Raw genomic sequence first — 25,094 nt, 5'->3', positions numbered from 1 at the left:
CGCAGCACAGACCCTTTGAGGACAAGCCCGAACTGGCCATCTGGGGACTGGGGTGCGCCGTGGTCAGGGACCCGGGTGCCGCAGGCAGGCCTGTCTGGCCCCTGATGCCTCCACATCTGGGACCTTCGGCAGATGGCAGCCCGTGCACGCGGCAGCTTCTCTGCCTGTGTGACGACGGTGGTGACCCTGCTTCACTTGGGGAGGACGATGACGCGAGCCATGGCAGGGGAGGCACAGCGGGATTCATTGCTCCTTCCGTGTCACACCTGGCTTCTGTCCAGCTGACGATGGCTCGGGGCTCCAAGGGTGGACCGCCCTCCAGGGCCCCCGGGGTTCACAGGTGAAGGCCACCATGCTTCAGAGATGGGGCTACGCTGAGGACACCCGGGTCTCCAGGGCTTCCAGAGCAACGGCCAGTCAGGCCTGTGGGCTCAGCTTCCCCTCCCAGTCAGCCGTCTCAGGCATTCCCAAGGCCGGCTCTTGGCCCAGTTCCTGACTCTCTGAGGGGGCTTTTGGGGGGCATTCTTGTTTAACAATCTGCCCCCTACACTAGAATTTAAAATTATTTTTGTAACTCTCGCAGTTTGCTCAGGGGGTGTGGTGGGGGGAAGGAACTCACCGTAAATAGTGTCTTTAGTTTGGCAACATCTATCTGTCAAAGTTCCAAATGCACACGCCGTCAACAGCAACCCCGGTGCCGGACTTTTCTTACAGACATCCTCGCCCTAACGCACAGAGGACAGTCTCAGCAAAACACTGGTGCTTACAATACATCAACGGGTAAAACAAGGTTTCCTGCCCTGGTGGAATTCGTTCTGGTTTGCATCCCATGTGCTGGGAGCCCATTCAAGGCTGGGGCAGATTCACAAGCCGGGCTATGGAACCATCTCTAAGCTGCATTGTTAAGTAAAAAAAGCCAGGAGCGGACAGAGCGAGATGTGTGCTGCCCTGCGTGTGAAACGTCACTGTGTTGTCTGCGGACACATTTCCTGGAAGGATTCGTGAGAAACTCAGTCAGACTCGGCCCCTGGGAAGGAGCACTGAGGGACCAGGGACCAGCTTTGGGAGGAAGAGTTACTTTTCACTGTTTGTGAACTTTGAATGTTTACCCTGCGCCCGCCTTACCAAACAACGCAAAGTGAAACAAGTCACTGAAACATAAGGCCTCTTACTTTGCCGCGTGCCTTCAAACTAGGTAATCCACCAGAGCAGTTTTTCAGCCTGGGCACGAGTGACATTCAGGGCTGGACAATCATTTGTGTTGGGGACCGTCCTGTGCCTTGTGGGAGGTTAGCGGCGTCCCTACCCTCTACCCACCTTGGTGGCACTTCCCCCCCTTGGCTGTGACCACCAAAAATGTCTCCAGACATAGCAAAATTCCATGGAGGTGAAGTCACCCCTGGCTGAGAAGGATTGCTCTAGGAAACACGTGAAATAGGGCGGCCGTTTCCATTAAGCGATAAGAAAGTTGAAGCCCAGAGTTTTTATTAAATTTTTAAAAATTGTGAGCCTCATTTTATTATTGTTACCTATCCGTTTATAGTCTTAAATGGACAATACCCTACTGTACTTGCTACCTTTTAAACAACCTATCGATAGGGGTGGGGCGCCTGGGTGGCTCAGTCGGTTGAGTGTCTGTCTCTGGATTTCAGCTCAGGTCATGATCCCAGGGATGTGAGTTCAAGCCCTGCATCAGGCTCTGTGCTGACAGCGCAGAGCCTGCTTGGGATTCGCTCTCTGTCCCTCTCTCCCTCGCCCCCTCTCCCTCTGTGCCCCTCCCTCATTGTACTCTCTCTCTCTCAAAATAAATAAAACTTAAAAAATAATCTATCAATATACGAATGGATATATAGAAGCAGAATACATCTAGTTTTTCATTTAGTTTGATCAGTTTCTGGTAACGTTTCAGCTAAGGCAAATCTCACTGGAGATGTCTGGGCTGCTTTGCACAGTGATCATTTAATCTCGGGGCGCCTGGACGGCTCAGTCGGCTGAGCGTCTGACTTCGGCTCAGGTCATGACCTCGCTGTCCGTGAGTTCCACCCCCGTGTCGGGCTCTGTGCCGACAGCTCAGAGCCTGGAGTCTGCTTCGGATTCTGTGTCTCCCTCTACTCTGCCCCTCCCCCCCTCAAAAAATAAATAAAACATTAAAATTTTTTTCAAATGATCTCTGTCAAGATTTAGGAGGAGGACTCTTTAACTGCACAATTACAATCACAATGACATCAAACATGCTACAAAACCAGATCCCTTGCTTTGTTCAAAATGGACTTGTGTGCAGCGTGGGTTCTAAGTGGCGAGCACAGCTGCCTTCCACAATGTACTCCTGGCCCCCCAGAATGTGCAGGGTTCTTCGGCTGGGTTATTACTAATGTCATTAGGGCGGGACTAAGCCTCGTCATTGTGTGTGTATCTTGTATGTGTGTGTCCAGCATGCTTGTGAGGAGGGGCACGGAGACGGTGCCCAGCAGGGTGCGCACCGAACGAAGGCAGGCGGTGGCCTGGAACCGAAGCAGGTGCGGACTGCTGTCCGCCCGAGGCTCCGAGACGCACGCGCCAGGGCTGCCTTTCGGGAGGCCTCTAACCGGTCTTGGTCTCAGTGGCTGGCCATAGGAGCAGGGACGGCAGGCGGTGGTGCCCGCCAGGGGGTGCTGTGCGTCCCCTCGCCAGATCCTCTTGGTCTCTCAGGTTTACTGTGCTGGGGGCCGGGTCGCAAAGGCGAGTAAGACCGGACTTGACCGCTCGCAGGGGGCGGGGTTGATGGACCCCGGGAGCACACCGCGGTCATTCCGTGTGGTCGGTGCCATGACTGGCGGGTGAGGGGGGAGGGGGCAGTGGGGTGGGGGCGCCTCTGGAAAGCTCAGGGCAGGGCGGGAGGAAGACCGCCCTTGCGCCAGAATGGAGGCTGCAGGAGGGGTGAGCCTGGGGCACCAGCAGGGGAGAAGTCTAGATGCCCCTGGAGAAGTGGGACGGGGAAGGGGAGCAGAGGGGCACCCAGGCCGTGGAGGAGTAGTGTCAGTGCCTTTCAAGGAGGGAGAGCAGAATGCTGTAGATGGAGGGTCACCAGCTGTAGGGACCCAGCTAAGAGGGGGCACCCAGAGCAAGGTCCTTCGGGAAGCAGGAGGGGAGGGCACAAAAATGGCAGAAGCATTTGTCTCCCACTGCTGGAGTGACCTGCCGTCCCACTGTGCGCAGAGTGCCGGGACTTCCTGCCACCCCATTGTGTGCAGAAGGCAGGGACTTCATGCTGTCCCACTGTGCAGAGGGAGGGGACTTCGCAGGTGCTTGGTGCTCAGGTGAGGTGTGTGGCAGGGTGTGGTAGTGGGGGGGGGGATGGGAGGTAGTTGGGGGCGCAGGGGTCAAACAGTGCATGTGGCTAGGAAGGAAGGCAGGTGAAGTCCGGAGGGGCTGGTAGGTGGGGAGAGGAAGAAGGTGACAAGGGACCACAGGAAGAAAACACATAGTGTGATGTGGGTTTGGGGAGGGTGGGGAAAGTCGCAGGATCCCGTCTGAAGGTCAGGCATCTGATCCTCAGGTTTCAGAGGTGGGGCAGGTGGGGCTGAGACAGCCTAGGTTGTGGCCCTGGGAGCTGGTGGCACAGGTGGAATGAAACGTCGATGGAAATGAGGACGTCAAGGCCATGTGCTACCGGGGTCCCCTGGAGGACAGCAGGGCTAAGGGTGCAGCAGTCAGGAGGGAGCTTCCAGGAATGAGGGACGGAGCGCGGGAGATGGGCAGTGAGGAGGCATGTGGGCCTTGGAGGGGAGGGGTCTTCGCCAGGGCTGGGCAGGGCAGGGCAGCTGACCACGACCCGTCGTCCCCAGGAACAGGAGGAGGTCCCTGAGCAGGACCAGGTTTAGCGAAGGCAGGAGTGTTCCTGGGAGCGGGCTCCTGCCCGCACACGAGGAAGGGCCGCGGCCACCGAGGGCAGACGGCTGGGCCCTCGCCCGCGGCCGGCCGGCCTCCAGGCTCGGGGTGGGGGCACTGCTGTGCCCCGCGCTAACCTAACGGACGTGCAGCAGACAGCCTGGAGACTAGGGCTGCGGGACCAGCCCCGCCTGGGAGCTGCCGCTCTCTGGCCGGGCCTCTCTCCTGAGCCTGCTTTGGAGCAGCGTCCACCTTGGGGTCCCCGGAAGGCCTCTGTACCCCTTTTCGTAGAGGGGGCCGCCCTACCGGGCGCAGGGAGCGCAGTTCAGGGAAGACACATTCCGGAAATTCCAGTTTCTGGGGGGCTTGGAGGGTCGCGGCCAAGAGGCCCGGCTGAGCTCCGCCGCCAGAGGGCGCATGCGACCCGGCGGGGCGGTCGGGGCCGTCGGGGGGCGCCGCGCGCGTCCGGCCCCGGGCCCGCCCCCAAACAGCCGCCTGCGGGGCCCGCGGGGCGGCGGGGGCGGGGCCTGGCCGGGAGGGGCGGGGCCGAGGGCGGGGCGGGGCGGCCGGCCGCGCGGCCCCCTCCCGCCCTCCCTCCCTCGCTCCGCTCCGCTCTTTCTTTCTTTCTTTCTTTCTTTCCTTCTAGCCGTCGGGCTCTGGGTCCCTGGAGCCTCCTGCGCCGCCGAGGGGGCGGGCCCTGCAGCCTTTGTTGCCGCAGGCCGGGTCCCGACGCGGGAGCGGCGCGCGGGCCCGGCATGTCCTGAGCCGGACCGGGACCGGGCAGCGAGCGGACGGGACGGACGAGAGCGCGCGCGCGGGGCCCCCCCTTGGCGCCGCCCGCCCCGGCCATGCCCGGCCGCCCCAGCCCCGCGCCGCGGCTGCGCCCCCTGCTCCTGCTGCTCTGCGCCGTGGCGCCCGGCGACCCCGGACCCGCACCAGGTGGGTGGCCGCCCCTCCCCGCCGGCCGGCCCCGCGCCCCCCTCTTCTCGCGGCCCGGGTGTTCGGCACCGGGGGGGGGGGGGGAGGTCGGGGGGCCAAGCCGCGCCGCTGGTCGCCCTCTACGGCCGCGCAGCCGGCGACCCCCCGCCCGTGCCCGGAGGAAGCCCCTCTGCCCTCGGGCGCACGGCGCGGGCCCCCCCACCCCCGTCTGGTCCGCTTGCGGAGGGCCCGGCGTGGAGCCTCGTCGGCGCCTGGTGCGCGGAGCACCCCGCCGACACGCAGCGGGCCGGGGCGCGGGGTCGGTGGCGCGGGGTCCCAGCTCGCGCGCCCCCAGCACTTCCTGCCTCCCCTCCCCCGAGTGCAGGCGCCCGGGCGCAGCGGAGGGGAGCGGAGGGGAGCTTCTCTCCCGGCCCTGGGCTCGGCTCTCCCTGCCCCGCCCGGCTTGCCTCCGACGAGCCTCTGGCCAGAGTCCAGGTCCTTGCTCGGCCGCGGAGCTCCAGGCGTCCGAGGCAGCCGGCCTGGAAGTTTCGGAGCCGAGGGTCTAGGGGACCCCTGGCCGTGTGCCCAGGGAGCGCTGATGGGGGCCGGTCGGATAGCCGGGAGAGAGCCATGCGGGCCAAGCGGTCGGAAGAGCTTTGTAGGGGAGGAGAGGCCAGAGCCCGGAGGGACTGGGGATGGATGAACTTCGGGTCGTGGGGGGGGGGGGGGGCGTCCCCGCGGCGGGGCGTGGGCTGCATGGGGCCTGCGTGCTGGGGATGCCGCAGCCTTGGAAAAGCGTCCGGGGCGGGAGTGCAGGAGGAGGCATTTCAATCAGATCTTAGAAGTTTTGGGGAGCCGTTGAGTAGCTCATGAAAGCAGGGTTTCAGGGAGGTTCCCTCTAGCAGCGCGTGTGGAGTGTAGAGGGAGCAAATATTTAATGAGGTTCTTAATTCTCATCAGTCCTGCAAGAGTGTTGCAAGGCAGGTGACAATGCGGGACAGGCTCAGAGAGGAGGGTGGCCTGCCAGTCTGGCCCTTTAGCTACTGCGTGAGTCCTTTACCCCCCTGCTCAGAGCGGGGACCCATGGGAACTGACCAGATGATGGGGATGAGGCAACACGGACCCCCTTGGCCCAGGGAACTTGGGTCCAGGACCCTGGCAGCTGTGAGAGGAGTGGGGAGTCGGAACGTTCTCCACTTGCACTGGAAGCCAGACCCATGGATGAACTTGGCCAGCCTCCTGCTCCTCCCGGGCTGTAGTTAAGTGGGGACAGTGGTGTCTGCCTCCCCCGGTTCTTGGCAGGACTGAGATGCTGAATGTCAGTTGCTTAGCACAGGGCAGAGTGACTGACTACCGTGTGGTGGCCATTTTCGCTAATGTCACAGAGACCCAGGAAGACCGGGGAGACCTTGGTGGGTCCTGTGCTTTGGACCTGCCATTTGGCAGTGGACGCAGGGCAGGTAGCTTCTCCCACCCAATGTGCCCCCCACCCCTGGGTGGAATGTCTATTCTGGTGTCCCCGCGGGTACATGACAGGGGTCCTCCCCGTTCTGCCCCCACTCGGGGTGCCTGAGCCCTGGGCTGCCGAGCTGAGCCGTCTCACTGTCGTTGGAGCTGTCCAGAGGTCCTAGACTCTCCCGGCGGCACACGACCTTCTTTGAGACCAGAGGGCATATCCTGGACACACTTCTAGGAAGCTGTACCCTGATTATTTCTCCTGTGACAAATCAAGGGATTTGTTGGGGTTGGTGGGACTGGGGCCTGGTAATGTCCCCACCAGCATGCTGAATTGCACACGTGGGCTGTGTGTGCGTGTACGTGCGTGTGTGCCGGGCACACGCAGGCCGACCTGAGGAGGACGGCATCTGTCTCCCCCACATCCACACGCACACCACACACCTTGGTTATTTGTTATCTTTGGCATGAGCTTCGGGTCAGGTCGTTTGAAGGGCTGGACCGTCACTCTGGTTCCTGAGAGAGAGGTGACGGCAAACACCGCGTTGGCATTTCTCTGGTAGAAGCTGCAAAGTGACAGTTCTGTCACCTAGGGATGGTATTCAAAGTATGTAACACCCTGAACAGAGCTCCTGACCTGGCAGGAGGGACTTGGCCGTGAACCAGTGGCCGTCCGTCTTCCTGCACAGTGCCCACACCCATCCCCTTGCGCAGTGCCCGTGCACCCGCATGCCTTCTAAGACTGGACCCCGCAATTTCCCCTTGCCGGCACTGGGTGCTGCTCGCTTCAGCCACCAGGTCTCTGCCAGGGGTCGGCTTTAGGAGACTGTGAAAGAGTTATTTGTTTTATAACACACTTTGCCCCCTTTATGACATATTTTAATGGCAAAACAATAAAGTTAATTACAAAAATAATTATGCAGAACAAAAGAAGAAGATAAAAATTATGCCAAAGTGATAGCTTCCTAGAAATATTTTTCTTTTTGCTTTTTTTTTTTTAAAGTTTATTTTGAGAGAGAGAGAGAGAGCGAGAGCGCGAGCTTGAGCGTGAGCAGGGGAGGGGCAGAGAGGGAGAGACTCCCGAGCAGTGACCACACTACTGGTGCCGAGAACATGGTGCTCGAACTCAAGAACCACGAGATCATGATCTGAGCTGAAACCAAGAGTCCGATGCTCAATCCACTGAGCCACCCAGGAGCCCCTATTTTTCTTTTTTGATTAAAAAGTATTTTCTTGGGGCGCCTGGGTGGCCCAGTCGGTTGAGCATCCGACTTCAGCTCAGGTCATGATCTCACGGTCGGTGAGTTCCAGCCCCGCGTCGGGCTCTGTGCTGACAGCTGGGAGCCTGGAGCCTGCTTCCGATTCTGTGTCTCCCTCTCTCTCTGCGGAGTATGCTTCAGAGCGTCTCTTGCTAATTTTCAGTTACAACTTAGCTCTGTTTTCTGTGTGTGCCACGTCCCGTTCTCAGCACCTGCGTGTGAGCCCAGGGGACTCTCCCACAGGCAGAGAGAGCAGGTGTGACGATGATCATACCCATTTCGCAGATGGAGAAACAGACCTGATGCTGGAGTGTCTCCCCCGTGGGCTGACAGCCGCGGGTGGCGTCTGGGTCTGGCACACGCTGACCCTCGAGCCGGTTACCTGCGTGCCTCTCTGCTTGGTCCCCGTCGCAGTTTCGAACTTAACAGACTGCTTCTGTATAACTCGCCTTGAATTTCTGTCCTGCGGTGTTTGCCCACGGTCTAGAGCAGGGATTCTTAACGGGACCGCCCATCCCAGGACACACGGATCCTCCCTCCCCAGGGGCACTTGTTTGGAGTCCTTGGGGCCATTTCTCCGCACCGCTTCAGACTCCCCCATCACATGCGAGCTCCGGACGTCTGCGGGTGTGCAGTGCGGCTGCGGTTCCGTGGGGCAGTGAGCGCGTCAGGCCGGCACCGCGCACCTGCACCTCCAGCCGGTCGTTCGTGGCCTCGGCCGTGACTGCCCGAGCCCGGGAGCCGCTTCAGACCTTGGCATGTAGTTGTCTCGTTGCCCACCTTTGTCCCGCGCCCCTCCCTCCGTTCCCGACCTGGGTTCTCCGCGCCGGTGAGCAGGGCCAGGCCAGCCTCAGCACGATGGCGACTGCCCCGGTCACACGGCCGCCAAGCGGCCGGCTGGCGGCCTGAACCTTTCTGTGCTCCAAGCCGCGTTCTTGGCCGTGCACGATTTTTTCACTCCATCGTCCCATTGTACAAAACGCGTGCGTGGCCGAGCTTCCCGTCTTGTGTTGCCCACACCCGTGGCACCTTGTACTCTCGGGGTCCGTCACACGGCGCCCACTACCACGACCCTCCGTGGGTCCACCTCATATGTTGCCCTCTCCAATGAGACTTTTCCTCCTCCGTCCGCCCATGAGGCGTCCCCTCCCCTGCCTGGGGCCCATCTCAGCACGGGGCCAGGGGTGAGGACGAGTGCCCTCTGCCGGGTCTCTGTTTTGAGGGGGAGGACGGTGTCCTCTGCATTTTCCTGGACTTTGGAGCACCCGCCGCTCCCTCGCAATGAGCAGTCAATGGCGCCACCCCAAATGCCACGCACTAGGGCAAGTGAGCAAACACGGTGGGCGGGCTCTCTCTTGTTTTCCCGTTGTTGTTAGAAATTCAGTTCTTTGGTCATTGAGAGGCACATAACCGTGAGGCCAGAGGACCCTACCTTTACAGTTGGGGACACAGCAGGGGGCCATGGGGCAGGCCACTGGAGGGGGTACGGGCCCTCTCCCAGGGGGGCTCCCTGCTCGACTCCAGCCGCTTCTGCCACGTGGGGATTTAGGCCTGATGGGGATAGATGGCCAGGCTTTTCCAGGAAAGCTGAAAACTGAGACTTTGTGCAGTATCGCGTAACTTTTAAACATAGGAAACTGATTAAATATTTCCAATATTTGTGGAAGCCAAAATGAACGACCAAGATCAATAAACCGACAGAAAACAAGTCTGCAGGCGGTGGTTGGGAAGCTCTAGTCCCCAAGGCCCTCGTTGGACGTCAGAGAAGGAGTCTCCCTCCTCAAAGTGCCGACCCCGGGCTTCCGAAGGTCAGCCTCCGAGATGAGTACGTCAGAGTCCCTGGAAGGCCCGGGAAAATGAGGAAAACGCAGAGTGAGGGGTCCAGAGCTCTGGGGCTATGGAATCGGTCTCTGGGCTGTCCCAGCCTCTGCACTCTTCAGTCTTTCCAAGCTCTCCAGGTGTGGCCGCTGTTAGACCAAGTGCACTCCCGGTGCAGGGTCGTCCAACTTCCCTGACGATGGCAGTCCCCCGAGGCTCTGGGGGAAAACCCAGCTTCCTAGTCGCATTTCCTGGAGATGCTGATTCAGTGGGTCTGGGACGGGGCCTGGGAATTCGTGTCTAACAAATTCTTACCCGAGAAGTCCGGAAAATCCTCGCACGAGTGTCCTCCAGGGAATCGGGGAGGGAAGATTTGCCCGGAAACCACACAGGGTCACCTGGCGCGTCCGCCTCTCGCCTGAGCATGTGCTCTTGGGCTGCACCCTGAGGGCCGGCCGCCTGGCGGTTGTGGGCAGTGGGGCATGTCCTCTGCAGGGGCACACTGCCGGTGTGTGTGCGGGGCACTCTGCACGTGGTCTGGCAGGACCCGGGCGAGAGGGTTTCTGCAGCCTGGCCGGGATGCGGCTCTGGGCTGGGTTCCCCGGCAGCCACAGAGGGAGCCTTGGTGGGACATCTGCAGGGTGTCCGGGCATGCCTGTGGCCCTAGGGGTCATTGTCCTGAGCAGCTGGGATTCTGGGGAGCTGGGCATACGCCCGGTTGGTCAGAGCAAGACGTAGGCCTGAGACACACTCCGGTGGGCCACTTTCCTGACTGTTCCTCCGAGCCTGGAAACTGCAGAGAGCCAAAAGAGGACAAGAGCCTCAGCCCCAGGGTCCCTGCCCCCCACCTGCCATGGCGCCACTCTGCTGTGTCCATGTGTCCACACGAGATTTCTCTTGCAGATTAGGTCTGGTAGCTAAAGAAGTTTGAACAACTTGATGTAGCACAACTCCTTCATGTTAGTGATGAGGAAAGAGGCCCAGGAGGGGACAGACCGCTGAGAAGGTAGAACAGTGTTCCTGAAGAGACAAGCCATCTGGGAGACCTGGAGCCCAGTCCCGGCTCGATGACTCTGGCTGTGTGGCTTCAGGCCGGTTGTGCGCTTCTCTGAACCTCCCTTTGCTTTCTTCAGAAGCAGCCTGGAGACTTTACTGCAGGTGCCCTCCTGGAATCTGCGGCCCCAGGGACATGGGCAAAATGGAAAGGATCCATGAACTTGGATGGGAAGATACTATATCTTCAAGCTTTTTACCTCCGTTTGCATTTCCTTCAATTATGCATATTAGCACCAAAGTACAGTGGCATTAGCAGCACCTGTGCCTTTGTTACCGAGGCAAACAACCAAAACACTTTTCTGTCTCATTACAGTTGCAGGTATCTTGAGATAAGGTTGTCACTTCAAAATCACCATAAAAGTTGCCCGTAGATCTTGTTTGATGCGTTCACAAAGGAGCACGTAATTCTATATCCCACTTCTAAAATTATTCTGATAACTGTGTTTCAATATGATCAGTTTCCTTGGCACTCATCTGCACCTTATGCATTTGAAAACATTCTGAGAAGGGGTGTGTGGCAAAAAAGGCTAGGAATCTGGTGTTAGCGGGAAATCGGAGAGGACAGATGTCTTCCAGGTCTGGAACCTTCTCTTCAAATGAACCAGAGCTGCTCTGCTCAAATGGGGGCCACCCATCTGCGTGGTCTTCCTCCATCTCTCCTTCGCAGGAGGCCTGGAGGGACGTGCAGAACCCTCCGGCACCTGAGGGCGCATGTTAAAGTCCACCAGGCTGTACGATCCCCCCTAATCGTAATTGCTGGCAGGCGTGGTCATCGGGCCAGGCACTGCTGTGTGGAGTGGCTCAAGTGGTTCAGATCACTAACCCTCCCAACAGCCCTAAGGGTGCAAATGGTTATTACTCCCATCTACAGATTCACTCACTCACTGAGAAACTAAGTCTTAACTGCTCAGAGTCCTAGGACACTCTGGGCCCGTGAAGTCTTCAACAAAGACTGGAGAGCTTCTTGCCCTCCTGGAGTTTGCACTGGGAGAAAATAGAAAAAAAAATTGAAACAAGGCATATGGTATTCCCTGCGTGCTGTGGGGAAAAAGGCGGGGGGGGGGGGAAGCAGGGACAGAGGGGGGCAGGGAGTTGCCTTTTTAAAACAAAGTGGTCAGGGGAGGCGGCAGTGAGACCTTTGAGCGGGGGCTCGAAGGCGCGGCTTCGAGGCGAGGCTCGGTCTTGCTGCACAACCTGCACAACAGGCAGCGGGCAGGGCAGCGTGTTCCACCCGGAGGGGGCGGCAGTGCGGCATGGGGGCGGGGGTGGGGCGGGAACCGCAGGGAGGCAGGTGTAGCCAAGGTGAGACTGAGGAATAACCTTGCCCGGGGCCACACTGGCCAGAGCTCTGCCTTTTTCGGAGGCGGCCACTGCAGGGTTTGGGGCGGAGGCGGGCCTCCTCTGGCCGCCGCGCCGCACGCAGACGAGGGGAGGGGGCCCGCCGGAGGTCGTCGCGGTGACCCGGGTGGAGGAGCGGGCCGGGCAGGTGCCCCGCAGCCCCGACCGCAGCCGGTTTTCTCCCCGCAGGGAGCGGCGCCGACGGCCGCGCGGCGCTGGACGTGGTGCACCCGGTGCGCGTGGACGCAGGCGGCGCCTTCCTGTCGTACGAGCTGTGGCCGCGCGCGCTGCGCAAGCGGGACGTGTCCGCGCGCCGCGCCGCGCCCGCCTTCTACGAGCTGCAGTACCGCGGGCGCGAGCTGCGCTTCAACCTGACCGCCAACGCGCACCTGCTGGCGCCCGGCTTCGTGAGCGAGACGCGGCGGCGCGGCGGCCTGGGGCGCGCGCACATCCGCGCCCGCGCGCCCGCCTGCCACCTGCTCGGCGAGGTGCAGGACCCCGAGCTGGAGGGCGGCCTGGCGGCCATCAGCGCCTGCGACGGGCTGGTGAGTGAGCGCGGGAGTCCCGGCCGGTCCTCCGGGATGGCGGGGCTCAATCCTGAACGGAGCCAGAGCGCCCGCAGGCCTTGTTAGGACAGAGCCTCGGAGGGTGGGGGTGAGTGTCCGAAGCCTCCGTTTCTGCCGGTGCAGAGAGCGGACTTGGAGAATCCCTGTGCAGGCCAGGTAGCTCCTCGAACCGCGCAGTCCTTGCTCCTTGGCGGCCTCGGTTAGGACTGCTCCCCCACAGCCGCTTGGGCTGTGCTCCTCCTGGACAGGCAGCCTCACCTTCACCCCCCGGGGGAGCAGGCCTTTGGGTGGACGTGGTCGCCTCCCTCTGCTGGGGTGCGCGGGGACCCCCAGTGCTCTGGGCTAGGTGACCGGCTCTGCCCTCCCCCCGGTCCTCAGCTGAGGTCGCTCAGGAGGAGCCACGGGCAGTAGCAGGACCCGCCTAATGAGAGCCCACGCTACAGCTGCCACACATCAGGCCCTAGGCTCCTGCCCTTTCTCGCTAATCTCCTTGGATCCGCAGCAGCTGTTCATACGGGTGTCATTCCCATTAACAGATGAGGAAGCAGGCGGGGAGACGGACTGGCCCAGGGCCACCCAGTTAGCCGGTGCTGCAGTCCGCATTCACACCCGGGTCTGCAGCCCCTCTGGGGGGGGGGGGGCACTCTCTGGCACGCGGGGCTCACCTCGACCCTGCACAGCCCCAGGGGCACACTTGGTGCCGTGGAGGGAGCTGCGGGGTGGGGCAGTGGGGGGGTGAAACCCTCTTCCCTGCCGGAGCCCTGAGCTTCCTCAGGAGGTGGCCGGCTGCCCAAAGACACTTCCCCAAATCCCTCCCTCTTAGGGCCTCTCTGAATGCGGCGGATGTGCCCAAGACACGCCTGCCGGGCTTCCCTTCTCCGAAGGCCTTGGGGCCAGGGAGTGGGATGTCCTGGTGACTGAGCATCTCCGTGGCTGGGGTGTGGGGAGAGCTGCACTTGGAGTGATTCATCACCTCCGGGAGAGTGGGCTGCAGGCCAGCTTTGAGACGACACAATGGCTGGCACGCAGGGGAGATGGATAGTGGCCTGGGTGTACCGGGCGCCCGACTCAAGACGGCCGTTTGGGAAATGGTCTGGGTGCTGGCCCCGGGGCCGCCCGACTCAAGACGGCCGTCTGGGACCGCGCGGAAGATGCCATCTCAGATCTAGGGTGCTCCCGTCTCCTCCCAACAGGGCGGGGGGGGGGGGGGGGGGGGGGCGAGGTGGGCGTGTGTGGCATCTTCGGAGGCTGGTGGCTCCGGGGCTCAGCCCCCAGGCCCTTGGTGTGAAACGGCCGGGAAGGACGTGGGAGGGTCCGGAGTGAACAAAGGCCCAGAGCGGGAGAGGCACGCGCGCTCGGGGTCAGCCGGGTGCTGGGAGCAGCGTGGGCTCGGCGGGCAGCACGGCCTCCGGGACCGGTGGGGACGGGAGTGCTCATCCGCTCCGTGTGAGGCTGCACCTCTTCCCAGACAGGTGTGTTTCGGCTCTCCAACGAGGACTACTTCATCGAGCCCCTGGAGGGTGTGCCCGCTCGTCCTGGCCACGCCCAGCCCCACGTGGTCTATAAGCGCCAAGCCCCAGAGAAGGGGGCGGAGCTGGGGGGCTCCAGAGCTCCCGGCACCTGCGGGGTAGCAGGTATGGTCCTCTCCTGCCCGGGGAAGGGGATGGGCCTGGAAGCACCGAGCTTCTTTCCAGAAGCCTCTCTCGACCTCTCCATGCACACCTCCCCTCGGACCAAAGGGACGCAGACAGACAGACACATCACCACAGCCCGTGCCTTCCAAATGTGCCTCCGGCCTGAGGCCTCTGCCTGCCAGGCCTGCCCCAGCTGATGCCCTGGGCTGACCCCTCTCACCACCTCCTCACCCGCTGCCTGGCCAGGCCCACCAGGGCAGCTAGCCAGGAACCTCCCGCCCTTCCCCACACTGGTCCCCGCCCAGAATAACTCCTCTCTGTCCCTGGGGACCTAGCTCCAGCCCTTCTTCTTCAGAGCGGCCACGGTGCTGGCCAGTCCAGGTAGGGAGCCGCCTGCCGTGGGCTGCCGGGTTGGGGGACTGCTTGGCCGCCACGCCAGCCTCGGAAGGTGCCGCCGCTCAGGGACTCCACTGGTTGGAACAGATACCCGGCCATGCTTCTGGGCCTTGGTTTTCCTGCTTCGTAGATGTGCTGTCTCTTCTGATCCGGGTCAGCCTGGGACAGTGCAGTGGGTCTCCCAGGCAGCGGGCTGGGCCCTGGGGACCGCGTGTGCTGGGATGCACCAGCCTCCTGGGGCTAGGGGCCCAGGAGCTGCCTCACTGTGTGTTCCTGTCCCCCGTTTCATTGCCCCCCCCCCCCGCTCCGAGGTCAGCTTCTGTGGCTGTTTGGCTGATTCCTGTTTGTAGGCGGGGATGCTCAGGGTCAGAGAGGGGAAGTGACCGGGTCAGGGTCACACGGCACAGGTCCCGGGCAGAGCCACAGAGGGGAGTCCAGGCTGCTGCCTGTGACCCCAGCGCTGAGGAGAGGCCCCGGAGAGGCACGGCCTGGGCCAGGCTGCTGGCAGCTAACCCCCACCCGGCCTGGGGCCCACAGCGTCCACGGAGCCGGAGGCCCGGCGAGAGCGTTGGGAGCAGCGGCAGCAGTGGCGTCGGCAGCGCCCGAGGCGTCTGCATCAGCGCTCGGTCAGCAGGGAGAAGTGGGTGGAGACCCTGGTGGTCGCGGACACCAAGATGGTAGAGTACCACGGGCAGCCGCAGGTCGAGAGCTACGTGCTGACCATCATGAACATGGTGAGGCTGCGGAGGGCGGCGGGCGTGTGGGGGCTGGGCAGCTGGGGGCGGCGGGGGGGGGGGGGCGGTCGGGGGGCCGGGCAGCTGGGGGTGCGGTGGGGGGGGCGGTCGGGGGGGGCCGGGCAGCTGGGGGGCGGTGGGGGGGGTGGCGGGGGGTGCGGTTGGGGGGGCTGGGCAGCTGGGGGGCGGTGGGGGTGCGGTCGGGGGGGCCGGGCAGCTGGGGGTGCGGTGGGGGGGGCGGTCGGGGTGCTGTAGGCAGTGGGAGGGCGGACCCCAGGCTGTCGGGTCCATTAGTGGCTGGTGGACATCTCCTGGGTGAAGGGTTGCCATTTGGCCCAGGGCCTGGCTCCTTCCTGCCTCCCTGTGCAGGCTCACAGGACACAGGCATCCACTGTGTGAGCCCCATCCTGGAGGGGGGTCTGGCCCTCACGCTCACTGGCCTTTGATCAGCTCAAGCACTGGTCGGGACAGAGAGGGGACCCCTATGAGTCCATTAGCGCCAGTCACCTGGGGAGGCTGCAGGGGCTGGCAGGGACACGGGGGGCATGCAGCAGCCTCTGAGAAGGGCTGAACCGTGGGTGATGGCTGCAGCCTTGGGAACACCGGCCTGTTCGGTCTCCTGTAGTCACTGCCCTGTCTGAGCCTCACCCCCATCTCATAGGTGAGGGAAGAAAGGCTCAGAGAGGCCAAGGGACATGTTCACAGTCACACGGATGGGGCTGGGGCTCAGGTCTGTGCCTCTGGGTCCAGAGATGGCTGTGGTGGCCAGAGCTTGCCAGAAGGATGGGGTAGCCGTGGCGGAGGTGGGGAGAACTTCCCTCCCTTTTCTCTCTGGAGCAGGTGTTTGTTTATTTAGCGCTGCTGTGCCGAGTGCCAGCTCTACCCCAGATAAAGTGACGGGTGCACAAGAACAGGTTCCCTTCCGGGAAACTCTGCCTCTTTGTAGCATGTCGCAAAGCGTATTCCAGGGAGGACTTATTCTGAGATGCTGATAAGTGTTCTGTGAAAAAAAGGTGCCACGGTTGAAGAAGTTTGGCAAGAAGGGTTAACAGAAAGGAACACAGACCTGTTTACTGTGGGACTTCTCAAAGCCTTCAAAGCTAATATGTGTTGAGAATTTTCCGAAATTAAGAGCAGGGGCTTTGGGGCAAACCTGGGTTCTGAGCCCAGGTGAACCCTGTCTTAGAGCCTCAGTTGCTCTACCTGTAAATGGGGACGGTCATGCCTACTTTAGAAGTAAGACGATTAAGCAATATACTGCAGGTAGGCTCTCAGTACAAGGACTGTACACGTTGGGCTTGGCACGTGTCCGCTGCTGCTGGTGTGGCTGCTGTAGCACCTGCCCTTCAGCCCCACAACCACCTTCAGGGCAGCTGCACTGTTTACTCAGGCCTCCTGCGGGCCCCAGTTTGTCAGTGTGCCCTCTGTGCCAGACCCAGACCTGTGTGTGGGAGCTCGGGTGGGTCTGCTCCAAGCATCGCAAGCCAAGTTCCCCGCCTGCCCCTTTCTGAATGGCTTGTGTCATACCGTCAGCTCACTGGAAGCTTGTGGTCACCTGTAACCCCCAGATCTTCCACAGTCCACCCAGGCTTGCTCTCCGAGCCCGCAGCAGAGCTGGGCTGGACCTCCTGGGGATCGTTTATCCGGTTGAAACACCGGTACCGACCTCAGGCCATCGCAGACACTCACTGGCTGAGTGGGTCGGCCGGTGACAACTGCCTCCCTCCGGTCCTGCCGTTGTTGCTCTGTGTCTATACTTCTCTGCCTCTATCTGGGGTCTATACCTCTTGGGGGGCAGAGGCGTCATACGTGCCAAGGGAAGGACCTGGTGGTGGCCGGAGCTGCCCGCAGCCCTGACTCGGGACACGGGAGGCCAGCTGTCGGGACGGTCTTGGCAGAAGCTTAGGGGCTTCTCGCCCTCCAGGCCCCTCTGCTGGGACCTGCTGCCTGTGGTCTAGGGAAGACTCCTGACTTCCTTCAAAGTGCTTTTCTCATCTTCTGCGAATTCTTTAGAATGAGACAAGGCGTGAGAAATTTTTAGCAGGTGCCCAAGATTCATTCCTTTGTTCAAAAAGCTCTTGAATGCCCGTCACGCCAGGTGCTAGATGGGTCACTGGGCTGAAAGAGGGCCCACACGGACCCCGCGGGGCCGAGGAGACCCATGTCAGCGAAACCGTCATCTTGAGGAATCTGAAGGCCAGCAGAGGGGCTGCTAGGAAGGACACATTCACGTGCTTTGGGAGTGTCTGGCAGAAGAAAGGCTCCCCGAAGATGTGCTCGAGGGTTGAGAGCTGGAGACAGGAGGACAGAACTTGGGAAAGACGAGAGGGAGAGCATTCCAGGCCGAGGGCACAGCATCTGCAAAGGCCCTGTGGTATGGAGAATCAAGGGCTTCTGAAAGAGCCGGAGTGGTTGGACCAGGGAGTGAGGACGGAGGGGCCGTCAGCATGTGGGGCGGGACTGGGACTTTTGTCTTCACCCTGTGGACAGGAAGACCCACTTGCTGCTTTAAGCAAGGGCACGGTTACTGGGTTTGCATTTCAGTGGCAGGTGACTGTGAGGCTGGAGGAGACCTTTACAGCTGGCCAGATGAGAGGCTGTTGCCTCAGGCTGGGCGGTGGCCTTGGAGGTGGATGTAGGGAGCATCCAGGAGGTGGAATTGGTTGATGCTGGGGACAGGCGCAGTGCACGGATGATGCTGGGGAGGGGGCGGTGCACGGATGATGCTGGGGAGGGGGCGGTGCACGGATGATGCTGGGGAGGGGACGGTGCACGGAGGTGGACAGAGGCACCTTGGGTTCTCAAAAAACAATGTATCCTGTTAATGGGCTTTTGTGTCCTCTTGATAGTGTGTGTTTTGTCCGTTTCTATCAAAATATCTTTTTTCTTGACGAAGCTGCTGGAAGCCAACTCATGACTGGCCTGTCCCGCCGTCTCTGCCAGCTGGGAACCTGACGCCTGTCGCAGGCTGACCTCTTTCTTGTTCTGAGGAAGCTTCCCCCACCCATCTCCCTGCACCTTCGCGTACCTTCCGTCTTTGGGGGCGGCCTTTCCTGGGACTGGGTGGGGAGCCCCCGTGCAGCCGTGGGGCCTCCGAGAGCTTGCGCCTGCCGTCTTGGCCCCACGGCTGTGCCCCAGGGAGAACTTGAGTGTGGGGCAGTGGGGAGACTCTGGGGGCCTGTGCCTGCCCGAGCCCCCTCTCTAGTCCCGGCCCGCGTCTCCTGCCTCGTGGGGGGACTCAGTCCTGGGATGCTGGTCCTGGTGAAGCCAGGGCAGGAAGAGGCTGCGGGGCCTCCCAGCCCAAGACAGAGGAGGCAAACTAGGGCCCTGGGGTGGGTGAGCTGGGTGAGCAGATCCCACACTGGTGCCCAGAACGGGCCTGGGTCTGGGCCGGCCTTTTGTCCAGACTCTGCGGTGTGTGTGCAGGTGCGGGCACGTTCCCGTGTGGGTGCGCTGCGTGCGCTCCCCCGTGTGAGGACATGGGTGGTCGGAGGTAGGCAGTGGCTGTCTGGTACCTCTCTGCAGGCTGGCGGGCTGACCCCCCCCTTTTCTCGGGCAGGTGGCCGGCCTGTTTCACGACCCCAGCATCGGGAACCCCATCCACATTACCATCGTGCGCCTCATCCTGCTGGAGGATGAGGAGGTGAGAGGTCACGTGGCCGCGGGCTGCCCAGCGATGGGCGTCGGCCGCCAGAGCCCTCCTGGTCCGTCACCCGAGGGGCCCCGTGTGGAAGGGCACGGCGGGCCTCCGTGGCCCGGGCGGTGTCCTCCGTCGCCCCCGGGTCCCCGGCCGGCCCTCCATCGGGTGCCCCCCAGGATGGGCCTGTGGGGAGGGGTGGTCCCTGGAGGCTGGACCGGGCCTCTGTCTCCTGCCTTTGGAGGAGAATGGGGCTTGGCCCTCCGGCGCTCAGGGGAGGGACCCGCGCTGCCCTCTCTGCCCCCAGGAAGACCTGAAGGTCACGCACCACGCGGACAACACCCTTCGCAGCTTCTGCAAGTGGCAAAAGAGCATCAACATGAAGGGGGACGCGCACCCGCTGCACCACGACACCGCCATCCTGCTCACCAGGTGCCGCCAGCTGTTGGGGGGCGCGACACGGCCAGGGGGGGCCGCCGGCTGGTGGGGGGGGAGCAACGTGGCCAGCGGGGGCCTGCTCTGGAGGGCGGTGCTGCCTGACCCCGGCGGGGTGCGGACACGGCCCTGCCCCCGGAGCCCGTGTTAGGGGAGCGCACGCACCTTTGGCTGGACCCTGGGTTCCATCAGCACTTGGGGAGCTCTTGTGGGTTTTCCCAGAACCATCCGAAGCAGGCCCCGTGCCCCCGGTGCCCCCGGTGCCCCCGGTGCCCCCGGTGCCCCCGGTGCCGGCATCCGAGATAATATAGCGGGAGACCACGACCAGGACGTGGACGCCCGTGCAGTCCACAGACTTGCTCAGGTTTTACCCGGTGTCCCTGCCCCTGAGTGTGCACGAGTGTGCGTGTGTAGCTTATACGCTTCTGCCACACGTGTGCGATCCTGCCTCCACCTCCACAGTCTGGAGACAGAAGTGGTCCCTTGAAGGAGCTCTCGGCCTGGTTTTACAGCCGGGGCCCCTCCCCCACTGGGGTCCAGGTCTGTTCAGGTCTGTCCCTGCGCTCCTCACGGGGACAGTAACCAAAATTGTGCACGGGGCTGCTCCCCAGGCACAAGTAGGTGTCCCCTGTGAATGCTGCTGCGGCACGATGGGGGCACCTCCTCACCCCCCCTCGCCCCCCACCCCCCCCCTCCCCTCACTTCCCCTCCCCCCTCCCCCTCCCCTCCCCCGCCCCCCGCCCCCTCCCCTCCCTCCTTCCCCCGCCCCCCCTCCCCCTGCCCCCCTCCCCCCTCCCCCTGCCCCCCTCCCTCTACTTCTCCCCTCTTCCCTTCCCCCTTCTCTCGCCCCACCCCCACCCCCACCCCCACCCCCACCCCCACCCCCACCCATCACCACCTCACCCACTCCCTCCCACCTCCTCCTCGCCTACCCTCTCCCTCATGCCCAGCATCTGGCCTTCTGGGCTTAGTTCCACCTGGCACCTGGCACCTGGTCAGGTCAGCCTGAGGATCCTTTCTCTCTGAACGCAGGAAGGACCTGTGTGCAGCCATGAACAGGCCCTGTGAGACCCTGGGCCTGTCCCACGTGGCGGGCATGTGCCAGCCGCACCGCAGCTGCAACATCAACGAGGACACGGGCCTGCCGCTGGCCTTCACGGTGGCCCACGAGCTCGGACACAGGTACCGCACCTGCTCCCGTTCCCGCACTAACGCCCCAGCTTCCCCTGCCATGCCGGGGGCACCAGACAGCTGGGCCCACGGGCCACAGGATCCCAGGGAAGCGGGCCTGGCCGTGGCTGCACGTTGTCCCTGCGATGTCCCCACCCACACCGGGCTGCTTCCCTGTGAGATGTGGGGAGGCCCACGCGGGTGCCTGTGGGCCTGGCTCGGACTGAGTCCCGGTCGGTGTGGGGTTGAGACGACCGGAAAGTCACCAGTGTCTTTAGCTGTCCCTCCGCGGTGCGCTCAGTGCTTGCGTGTTGACTCTCGGTCCCCCCACACCTGCATGTCTGATTGCTCTGTGACCCCAGGCAAGTGCCCTGCCCTCTCTGGACCTTGGTGTGCCCCTTGTTGCTCGAGGGGGTTGGACTCACTGATGCTCCGGGCTCCTCCAGCCGGCCCCTCTGCGCGAGGTGTGTGGGCCACAGAGAGGCCTGGTGGTCAGAGATGTCGGCGTCATCATTCACCTGCTCTGGGTTCCTTGAGTGACAGCCACGCGTGCAGGGCCTCGAAGCCGCCCGTGGTGGTCGAGAACGCTCTGCCCCAAATCTGCTGTTCCCTGGCTGTGTTACCTTGGCTAGTTCCTGGGCCTCTCTGGGCAGTTCCGAGAACTGAGCAAGGTGGGGTTTCTGAAAGCGCTTAGCACGGCGCCTGGCACGTAGTAAGTCTGAGCAAAGACAATCATTCTTGTCTCCTTCCCCAGGATGGCGTCTCGAGAGTTTCTCTGTGACAGGGCAGCTCAAACTCCCTTAAATCCAGGGCACGGAGGGACCCGTGTCATTCCCTGCTGGGGACCAGTGTGGATGTGGGGACATCCCCACATCCCCACGGGGGGCCGTGGCTCGTCACTGTGGGTGCCCCTCAGGCTCAGTGGGCTGCCCCCCCGCCGCCGCCCCTGCCCGTCCATGCTCTGGGCCGGGGAGGCTGAGGCTCCGAGAGGGGTCGGCCTCCCGAGGCCCCACGCGGTCTGGAGGCAGAGCCGCCCGGCGGCCCCGCAGCTCACCGGCCCCCGGGCCTGTGCTCTCACGCAGTTTTGGGATTCAGCACGACGGAAGCGGCAATGACTGCGAGCCCGTGGGAAACGGCCTTCCATCATGTCTCCACAGCTCCTGTACGACACCGCCCCCCTCACCTGGTCCCGCTGCAGCCGCGAGTACATCACCAGGTTCCTGGAGTAAGTCCGCCGGGCCCGTGGGGGGCCGCCCGGTGTCAGAGAGGCACGGGCCGGTCCGCCCGGGCTGGACCGAGAGGTCCCCGAGGCCATCTCCGTGTCCTGCAACCCCACAGGAGGGAGAGGGGTCGTGGGGACCTAGGGATGGGGCTGGGGTCGAGCCCTGGGTTTGGGACGGGACGGAGACCCGACGGGGCACGGCCCCGGCCGCTTGGCCACAGAGTCCTGGGGAAAGTGCCGCCAGAGGCACCGAAGCTAAAGCCTGTCCCCTCTTTCTGATCCTCTCAAGTGGTGACCGTGTTTTTGATTTGCTCTTTAACGTTGTTCTCGGCTAAGGAAAATTTAAAGATGTAAGTTATTAGCACAGAATTTTTCACGGTGCCAGTTTTAAGTGTAAGTAGGAGAACGGACCTCGGTGCAAGGCCCCAAACGACACGGCCCATACCTGTAGCTCCCTTGACCAGAACAGCAGAAGAGTGTACGAAAGGAACTGGGTGGGTTTTATTCCACTTCCTTTTTTTTTTTTTTTTAATGTTTTTATTTATTTTTGAGAGAGAGAGAGACAGAGCATGAACAGGGGAGGGGCAGAGAGAGAGGGAGACACAGAATCTGAAGCAGGCTCCAGGCTCCAGCCTCCGAGCCATCAGCACAGAGCCCGACGCGGGGCTCGAACCCACGGACCGCGAGATCACGCCCTGAGCCGAAGTCGGACGCTCAACCGACCGAGCCCCCCGGGCGCCCCATTTTTTTATTCCACTTCTTAACATGTGGGTGCTCTGGCACCACTCCCCGCCCTCGGCTTACGCTGGCCAGTAAGCGGGGTCTGAAGGGAAAAGGGTCTGGGGGTTGGCCCGTGGCCCCCTCTGCATCCTCCCTCCTGGCGTGTGGGTGGCCGGGACAGGGAGGTAACGCCGATAACACGGGACGACAGGGTTTCTGGGTCGTTCGCGGTTCTTAACACATCACTGCCTTCTGTCCACATTTGAAGCACGTGCTGATTCCAGCAGGCAGTGTGGCCTCTGTTCCCGTTCCTATCTAGACCGGGTGCCTTCTGGGCCTGCCCTAAAATTGTCCCACAGGGTCCTCCTGTCGCTGACTTTAGAGGGGTGCTTCTTTGTTCTGGCGGAGTAGGTTCTGAGAAAAGTTGCGTGGAGGTAAGGGGTTTGAAGTGTCTTTATTCTACCCTCACAACCTGATCGATCATTTGATTTGGTATCAGCTTTGGGCTGTGTCGCTCTCCGTCAGTGTTGAGAGGCTTTGTTCCCGGGCTCCTGCACAGCTCAGTGGGTTGAGCCTCCGACTCTTGATTTCAGCTCAGCTTGTGATCTCATGGTTTGTGAGTTCGAGCCCCACTTTGGGCTCTGTGCTGACAGCAGGGAGCCTGCTTGGGATTCCCTCTCTCCCTCTCTTCTCCTCTCCGTGTTCCTCCCTTTATTGTTCTTCCATGAGCATGGGATGTCTTTCCGTTTCTGTGTGTTCTCCCCAGTTCTTTTCATCAGCGTTTTATCGTTCTGCTGTGCAGAAGTTTTTTTACCTTGACGAGGTCCCAGTTCTCTCTATTTTTGCTTTTGTTTCCATTGCCTCAGGACATACCTAGAAAAGAGTTGCCACGGCTGATGTCAGATCACTACCCGTGTTCTTTCTTCTCTGGGATTTTTATGGTTTCAGGTCTCGTGTATGGGTCTTTAATCCATTTTAAACTTATTTTTGTGTATGGTGTTAAGAAAGTGGCCCAATTTTTTTTTTTAATTTAAGAAATTTTTTTAAGTTTATTGTTCAGAGAGAGAGCAGGCGGGGAGGGGCAAAGAGAGAGGGAGACAGAATCCCAAGGAGGCTCTGTACTGTCAGTATAGATAGAGCCCAACTCGGGGCTCGAACTCACAAACCGTGAGATCATGACCTGAGCCGAGAGTTGGTCGCTTAACCGACGGAGCCACCCAGGTGCCCTGAAAGTGGTCCACGTTCGTCGTTCTGCATGGTGCTGTCCAGTTTTCCCAACACTGTTTGTTGAAGAGACTGTCTTTTTCATATTGTGTATTCTTGCCTCCTTTGTCCAAGGTGAGTTGTCCATATGACCGTGGGTTTGTTCCTGGGCTTTCTGCCCTGCTTCGTTGATCTGTTTTTTGTGCCAGTACCACAATGTTTTGATCATTACAGCTTTGTAACGTATCTTGAAGTCTGACATTGTGATGCGTCCAGTTTTTGTTCTTTGTTTTTCGAGTTTGTTTGGTGGCTATTTGGGGTCTTTTGTGTTCCGTCCACGTTTTAGGATGGTTTGTTTTTGCTCTGTGAGAACTGCTGGTGTGTATTGACAAGGATTGCATTAAATGTGTAGACTGCTTTGAGGAGTAGAGACATTTTAACAATATGTGTTCTTCTAATTCATGGGCATGGAAATCTTTCCATTTCTGTGCGTTCTCTTCAGTTTTCTTCATCCGTGTTTTTATAGTTTCCAGAGTGCAGGTCGTTACCTCGATGAAGTTGATTCCTCGGTACTTTGTTTTTGGTGCAATTGTAAATGGGGTTGTTTTCTTAATTTCTCTTTTTCTACTTCATTATTAGTACACAGAAATGCAACAGATTTCTGTATATTGATTTTGTGCCCTGAGATTTACTGAATTCACATACATTTCCAGTAGATTTTTGGTGGACTCTTTCGGGTCCTCTACGTACAGTATTATGTCATCTGCAGATACGGAAAGTTTTACATCTTCCTGGCCAACCTGGATTCTTTCCATTTCTTTTTCTTATCTGATTGCTATGGCTAGGACTTCCAGTACTGTGTACTGTGTTGGATGAAACTGGTGACAGGTGGACATCCTTGTCTCGTTCCTGATCTGAGAGGAAAAGCTCTTGGCGCTTTAATCATTGAGGATGATGCTAGCTGTGGATTTTTCATATACGGCCTTTATTAAGCTAAGGAACGTTCCCTCTACACCTACTTTGTTGAGAGTTCTTATGAATGGATGTTGTACTTTGTCCAATGCTTTTTCTACGCCTGTTGGAAGGTTCGTGGGGTTTTTATCCTTTCTTGTATTCATGTGATGTATCATGTTGATTGATTTGTGAATCGTGCAAACCCAGAAATAAATCCCACTTGATTGTAGCGAATGATGTTATAAACGTATTGCTGGATTCCGTTTGCAAGTATTTTACTGAGAATTCCTGCGCCCGTGCTCGTCAGAGATACTGGCCTGTAGTTCTGTTTTCTTGTGGTGTCTTTGGTTTTGGTATCGAGGTAATGCTCGCTTCGTAGAATGAGTTTGGAAGTTTTCCTTCCTTTTTAATTTTTTTGGAACAATTTGAGAAGAAAAGACGTTAACTCTTTAAATGTTGGTAGAATTCACCTGTGAAGCCACCTGGTCCTGGACCAGATGTTGGGAGTTTTTGATGACTGATTCAGTTTCATTGCCAGTGTCTGGTCTGGTCAAGTTTTCTATTTATTGCTGATTTCTTTTTGGGAGGTTATATGTTTCTAGGAATTCATTTTTTCTGTGTTGTTCAATGTGTGGCATTTGGTTTTTTGTTATTATAACCCTTTGTACTTTGGAGTCTGCTGTATTTCTCCTTTCATTTCTGATTTTGTTCA

At 60.3% G+C, this 25,094-nt stretch overlaps 1 protein-coding gene across 1 annotated transcript; it reads left to right on the top strand.

Annotated features, from left to right (window-relative positions):
- Positions 1-4,715: 4,715 nt before the first annotated feature.
- Positions 4,716-21,587, top strand: LOC122239342 (A disintegrin and metalloproteinase with thrombospondin motifs 7-like). Its single transcript, XM_042987856.1, is given in 9 exon segments — positions 4,716-4,806; positions 11,901-12,256; positions 13,746-13,911; positions 14,845-15,041; positions 18,601-18,684; positions 18,986-19,110; positions 20,146-20,295; positions 21,366-21,406; positions 21,409-21,587. Coding segments are annotated over 9 exon segments (1,314 nt in total). The 3' UTR covers positions 21,513-21,587.
- Positions 21,588-25,094: the final 3,507 nt, after the last annotated feature.

Source organism: Panthera tigris, chromosome B3 (genome assembly GCF_018350195.1).
Source record: "Panthera tigris isolate Pti1 chromosome B3, P.tigris_Pti1_mat1.1, whole genome shotgun sequence".
NCBI classification, from domain to species: Eukaryota; Metazoa; Chordata; class Mammalia; order Carnivora; family Felidae; genus Panthera; species Panthera tigris.
This window is presented reverse-complemented; position numbering and strand designations above follow the sequence as displayed.